Here is a 7,240-nt window from a genome sequence, read left to right on the forward strand (position 1 = left end):
GGTCAACAGCATGGCTGTGTGTTTACCCTTATCTATACTGAAATTGGGTTGCGGGCCCCAACATTGTCATTTCACCACATTTGAACATTTTACAGAAAATCTTACATTATGATAATTATTTTTAATTTACGTGTTATTACTATTCAAAAATAGTAATTTGCGTTTCGGGTACAACATTTTCAATATTAGATCGATTAAAAGGTCTTGTATCAAATACTGTTGATATATTCTGAAATCTTACCGAAAATCTTACGTTATGTCAATTAATTTCAGTTTTCGTATTATTATTTTTTAGGAATGTAGCAAACCGTAATATATTATAGAATTTCGTATATCCATTGCATACCTGCATCACGCTTAATAAAGTCGTTGGCATAGAAAGTAATTTCTATTGTACCACATTGTTATTGTTTTAAGACGAATATGAACCCCTCTCCCACTCTATCCCCTATCTTTATCATTATTCGGCATTAAAATTCCATTTTATCCCCTAGTCTAAGTTATTTTGTCTTTCTGTCGTTTTTGTATATAGGCCGTGAAGAACCATGTGTCCCAAATTCATATCTCTATGTTTATCATATGAAAATTATTTAGAATGTTAGATTGTATTGTAAAATCATATTTATGTAAATAACTAATTGTGAGGAAAATGGTGTGACAACTTGTGCCTAATCTCGCTATTAAATTGAGCAATAAAATATGTCTAAACTAAAGATATCGGTTGTGACATTTGTCTAAAATCGATATACATTTAAAATAATGTAATTACTTGTAACAAGCGTGAAAGCGTTTAAACATAGACAGTGTTATATGTTAATGTTCCAATTACTTTGTATTATTTCAATAAGCTTTTAATTCATCACAATCGATATAAAACTTAAAAATGATAAAGCCTGGGTGAACTGCCAAATACTCCATGTGTGTTAAAATTTATACTCGTGTGCATCCGTTCGATAATACAACACAATATATGTGAATTTAATTGTGATATGCCCTGTTGATCATATTCGATATTAATTAGAACTAAGACAAAAATTGTCAACATATTGCAGGATACATATAAAGGTATTTATGTCCAATACATATGTTACACTACAGGGCTGATATGAGCTGAGGTGTAAATGTATTAAGTAATCCCCGGTCACCAAATACAACAGTATGTGTTAGCATTACATGTAATGAGTGACAGTAATTATAGTATAGAGTAATATTCCAACAAACTCATGTTTTGGCAGCAGAATTCAACAGAGGTGTCATCACAGAAACAATTACTTATAAAGGTAAGATTTTATTTTAAATGTATAAATTATAAATTTACAAAGAATATCAAGCTATTTGTATAACACCAAAAATTATAAGACTGATATACAGGGCGTTTTAAAACTTGTTATATTAAACTTCGCAACAGACTGAACAGTTTAGAAGGAGTGAAAGCCTGCTAGTTATAAAACAAACACAAATACTGCTCCACGATGGCGTGTGACCATTGAATGCACTATATGGTATTTTATATGAGAGAAGATCGTAAGCTGGTCAAATACGAAACAATAAAAAGTTCAAACCTAAGTAACAAAATTTTCATTTATGCTAAATCTATTTATTATTAACGTCTTATTCACATCACTTTTAATCGTATAATTAGGTTAAAAGTCTCGAAGTAGGTAAACGAAAGCGTTTCCAGAGGTGAAACTGAAAAGACCGGTAACCCCATATTATTACATTTGGGCATGGAACTCAAATGTAGTGATTAGTTTGTGACTTAACTCGTTCAGCCCTGATACGCAGTTCATAATAAATTTTGGGGTGAACGAGTTATTGTCAGACTCATCATTCGGCTGGTGTAGCCATGCAATGTGATTGTGATGTCCATCAAACCTGATATAAATCGCATCTTAGAATGCCTATATTCAATTGACGAAATTATTTATTATTTAATGAAGACTTCATCTATATTTTCTACCTGGTAATGGCTTTTACGCACCAATTGTCATACAATGGGTATATTTATATACATATATATTTTTTTCTATGAGTAATAATTTCTATATTTTTAAATCTACTTTTTTGCTATACTGTATAACATGAATTATCCGTGGGTGCTTTCTCTCGAGGATTAGAGGTTTTAATTCAATTTGTCGGAAGACATATCCGTGGTTTGCTGATCAACATAACTATTTTAAAAATCAGTTAGGAACGGACAGAACGTTTTACGCATAAGTCAGATTTAGCAATGGGAATTAGTTATACATGGACATATTGCTTGGATCAGAGAACAGAGTGTTTACCACGGTGTAGCGTAAAGCACCTGTTGCTTTAGTTGTTATGTTGAGTAGATTGAGAATAAAATACTGTAGTTATAGAGGGACGATACCTAATCTAAGAAGCTATTACACGAGGTCAAAAATACATAAAACACGAAAGCTACCATTAATGAAAAGATCAAATTCAACTGCAACCGAGCTTTTGTTGTAAGCCTATGCAGAAATAAATACGAAATAAAATTATCACATGTATCTTACTGGTTCGTTGAAAAAAAACACCAAGAAGTGTGAGGTCGTGAAATAGTTTTATATTTTTTATTGCTGACAATGTTTGACAAAGTTGGGATTATACGATCAATAAGTGAAACGAAGTATTTTCTTAACGGTTATTTTACACTAGATTAAGTGATTTCTGTTAACGTCAAGATTTTCTTTATAAATGATGCTTTTTTACATGTACATCGAAGAACTCGAACTTGGATGACTAATTCTTAAGTGTTTGAAGCTCAGGACTTTCTATTCCTAACCATTTTTGTCTTCGTTTGTTACGAGTTTGGAGCGCATGCTGGGCAGTTATCAATGTTTTTGTCTCCGCTGTCATGCCACTGTAATTCAATTTATAAATTACTCTTAATTGCTGTTATACATGTATCACTGATTATATATATATATGTGTGTGTGTGTGTGTGTGTGTGTGTGTGTGTGTGTGTGTGTGTGTGTGTGTGTGTGTGTGTGTGTGTGTGTGTGTGTGTGTGTGTGTGTGTGTGTGTGTATGAATGTGTGTGTGTGTGTGTGTGTGTGTGTGTGTGTTAAAATAGATAAGAATACATTGTTTAAAGTATGTGTTTTAATAATTACAGATCGGACATGAGGGTTACACATCGCCTGAGGGAAGCAAACTTCACAGAAATGATCAAATTAATCAAAACAGTACGCAAATATGCCAGTCACAGCATGGTATTTTTCTGTCTTTTCATACTGATATGGATATTATGTGCATTCGTAGGATATCATGTATGGTACATGAACTTGATAAAGTCTTACAGTGAATTTTCATATCCAATAGAGGCAGACTTCGTGTCATTGTACAAAAACTTCAAAAGAAATGAGGCATTACCTACAGACATCCAACCAATTAATCTACATCCATTCCATTACGTCCATTCAAAACAAAAATGTGATTTCAGGTCAGGTCAAGATGTTTCACTGGTGATTTTAGTAAAATCCTCAGTGATAAATTTTCAACTGCGTGAAGGTATACGAGAGACATGGGGTAAAACGAAAGGAGAAAATATCGAAATCGTTTATTTACTTGGCTACAGGTCTGCGCATCAAGCGAAAGTGGACAAGGAAGCACGTCTTCATGGTGACATAATTCAGGAATCATTCATTGACGCATACAGCAATAACACATACAAGACTATTATGGGATTCAAGTGGGCTGTTAAATACTGCAATAGGGCAACTCACATCATGTTCGTAGACGATGATCATTACCTTGTTCTTCAAAACCTACTTGAATACATAAACAGATTATATAAATCTAATAATGACAATTTGATGGTGGGGTATGCCTACTTTCAAGCAGAACCACACAGGTATACCATATCGAAATGGAGTGTAACGATAGAAGATTACCCATTCGACCGATTTCCAACGTATGTGACAGCAGGAGCCTATTTAGTGTCACGTGAGGTGGCTGAAAAACTCGTGTTTTCTTTTCCATACGTTAAATACCTTTGGCTTGATGACATTTATATAGGTATAGTAAGTCGTAAGTTGGGAATTATCCCACAACATGAACCGAAATTCAATCAACCGTTTTACTTCCTATACACGGATCCAACCAATATAATATATCACGACTTTAAAACGAAAGAAGCATTTCTAAATGCAGAGCAATTTCTAAGTGGTTTTCCCAAAGTATCGCCAGCTTCAAAAATGTGTCTATATTCTTGGAAATGTCTAGCATCAATGCTACTTTGACAAAAAATATTATAACAGATTTAGATAGCACTATAAAATATATGATATCATCTCCTTGCATTAATATGGTTCAAATAAAAAGATCGTATTTGATGAATGCATCACGCAACAACAATGGTTTTTGGTATAATTATTTTTACCTGTAAGACATTGTTGTCGGCTTTTATATATTTCTGCAAACGACAACACAAGCTGTTACCTGACATTTCGGTCTCAGTCCTTGTGTTAAATAGTAAACACCCATGGAATGAAGTTATTCATAGTGTGCAACCTTTCCTGGAATATACAACATTGCTTTTTCAGAATGTTTAAATGCGGTAATGGACGGCTTTTGTTTTTGTGAGACGTTATATTATTATTATTGATAGCATATTAAGTTTAAAACTGTATAGTGACCAACTGATTGTAACTTATTGTTGTTGAAACCTTGTATTTTGTCCTTTTTTATATATCACTATTTTACACGTAAGAACATTTCGCCACATCGCTATTCCAGTAGGATCTCGTGTGTTTTCCTACTACTGCATTTTCTTCATTATTTTATTGTCATTGCCAATAAAATAAAAAGATAACTAATATTGTACTTATCTCTTTTCTTTTTAATTCCAAGTAAACTCCGGCATGTAAGACATTCATTCTGGAAAGCATCATCAAGACGTCTCTACAAGTCATAAAATTCACTTGCAGTGGCACTTGTGTGTGCTTATGGTCGACGTTTCAAATCAGATAGAGTAATGATTGAGACTCGAGGCAGTCCCATTGTATCATCTTCGCTAGCCAAGGCTTCTGATTACGTTACACTCCGTCGTAATCAGAAGCCTTGGCTAGCGAAGATGCATTGTATGGGGTGAACGGTTTCCACCAATGTCTGTTTCGTTATCCTTCTCTTCTCTGTACAAGGTTAAACCTCAATATTTGTATTTTATATTTCTATACAAACTATTGTAAAGTCAAATACAATTTTGTCTATAAAGTTACTATATAACAATGCAAAGAACTTTAGTGAAATCGCAAGTAATAAAAGGGCAAGATTCCCACTATTACAAAATCATAAAAACGAACATATACTCCCCATAACATGCACGCATAGTAACGGAAATTTTCGAAAATGACTGAATTTATCATCCCTGGAAACCCGTACGTTCCATTGCATATTGTGTATTGTAATGCTCTTATTATTTTAATGGCTTATTTGGTACCTAATAATGGTTTTCGATAAAAGGTTAATGCCTAACTGATCAAAATTGTGAACAACATATATGATTGCAATACATCTTGATTATTAAGGAAGAGGATTAAGATCAAGATGAAAAAAAACTCAGAATAAAACAAAACGGATTGGAAAAATAGTAATTTACATGTAGCTGAATTTGTTTGGTCATATTGGTCACGTATCTTGGCAATAACTACAAACATTGAGAATTTTATTTTATAAAATACTTTATTTGTATTTTAGTATCGTAGTCCATTGGCAAGATATGATCAATTGACTTGTGATTCAGGCAAGACTGAGAAAGAATAAAGTAGTTACTTTTAATCTCATCAATAGTGCTCACACATACCTTTACCAGTTAATCAATGTCTGGTACAGTTCGTGTCTACGTTGTCTAGGAGACGATAACGGACCATTGCTTTGGGACGGGGTGTTTCTGCATGTGTCGCTCTTTATTTTGTTTTAATTCGTTTGTATCTAGATTACATAAAATGGAAAGAGAAATGAATATTATTGTGTATCTTTTTATTTTTCTTATTCGTTGTAAAACTGATAAGTAAATGCCATTACAAATGGACATATCATAAAAATGAAGCCTCTTGAATCATAACAAGAGATCCCAGAGGGATCTTGGCGCCCACCAAAGAATGATCTATGTCTGACAATGGAAAGCTGGATCTTTTCTCTACTTTTTAAACTTTTTCAAACATATACTACACATAAAATTTGAGACAGATCGCTTCAGTACTTTCTGAGAAATAGCAGTAACAAACTTCAACTATCAAAATCCAAGATGGTTCCTTGGCGGTCATCTTGTTGATGATCGGTCCAAAATCGCAATATGCACATCAAGAGCCCTAGGGGAACCTACATGTGAAATTTGAGAATGATCTATTCAATACTTTCTGAGAAATAGCGATAACAAACTTTAAATATCAAAATCCAATATGGCTGCCTGGCGGCCATCTTGTTGACCGGTTGGTCCCAAAACGCAATATGCACAACTAGGTCCCTAGGAGAACCTACATATGAAATTTGAGACAGATCCCTTCAGTACTTTCTGAGAAATAGCGATAACAAACTTTAAATGTCAAATTCCAAGATGGCTGCCTGGCGGCCATCTTGTTGACTGATCGGTCCCAAAATGCAATATGCACAACCAGGTTCCTAGGGGAACCTACATATGAAATTTGACACATGTCCCTTCAGCACTTTCTGAGAAATAGCGATAACAAACTCAAGCTATCAAAATCCAAGATGGCTGCCTGGCGGCCATCTTGTTCACCGATGTGTCCCAAAATGCAATATGCACAACTAGGTTCCTAGGGGAACCTACATATGAAATTTGAGACAGATCCCTTCAGTACTTTCTGAGAAATAGCGATAACAAACTTTAACTATCAAAATCCAAGATGGCTGCCTTCCTGGCAGCCATCTTGTTGACTGATCCGTCCCAAAATGCAATATGCACAACTAGGGCTCTAGGGGAACCTTCATATGAATTTTGAGACAAATCCCTTCAGTACTTTCTGAGAAATAGCGATAACAAGAATTGTTAACGGACGGACGGACGGACGGACGGACGGACCACGGACCACGGACAAAAAGCGATTTGAATAGCCCACCATCTGATGATGGTGGGCTAAAAATGTTTAAAAGCCGGTAACTAGACACATGGGGCCCCACATACTCAGAGTATTGTTTAAACTATCATTTCAGGCCTTTTATGACTTTTTGAAACGGCAACAAAAGAGGAAAACACATATAAAGTACTAATGGT

The 7,240-nt window shown here is 34.5% G+C and overlaps 1 protein-coding gene across 1 annotated transcript; it reads left to right on the forward strand.

The window, feature by feature from the left end:
* Nucleotides 1–3,140: 3,140 nt before the first annotated feature.
* Nucleotides 3,141–4,294, forward strand: LOC138320029 (beta-1,3-galactosyltransferase brn-like). Its single transcript, XM_069263122.1, has one exon. It carries the CDS (start codon nt 3,171–3,173, stop codon nt 4,245–4,247), a length of 1,077 nt encoding a protein of 358 aa, XP_069119223.1. The 5' UTR covers nt 3,141–3,170; the 3' UTR covers nt 4,248–4,294.
* Nucleotides 4,295–7,240: the final 2,946 nt, after the last annotated feature.

Source organism: Argopecten irradians, chromosome 3 (assembly GCF_041381155.1).
Source record: "Argopecten irradians isolate NY chromosome 3, Ai_NY, whole genome shotgun sequence".
Classification (NCBI taxonomy): Eukaryota; Metazoa; Mollusca; class Bivalvia; order Pectinida; family Pectinidae; genus Argopecten; species Argopecten irradians.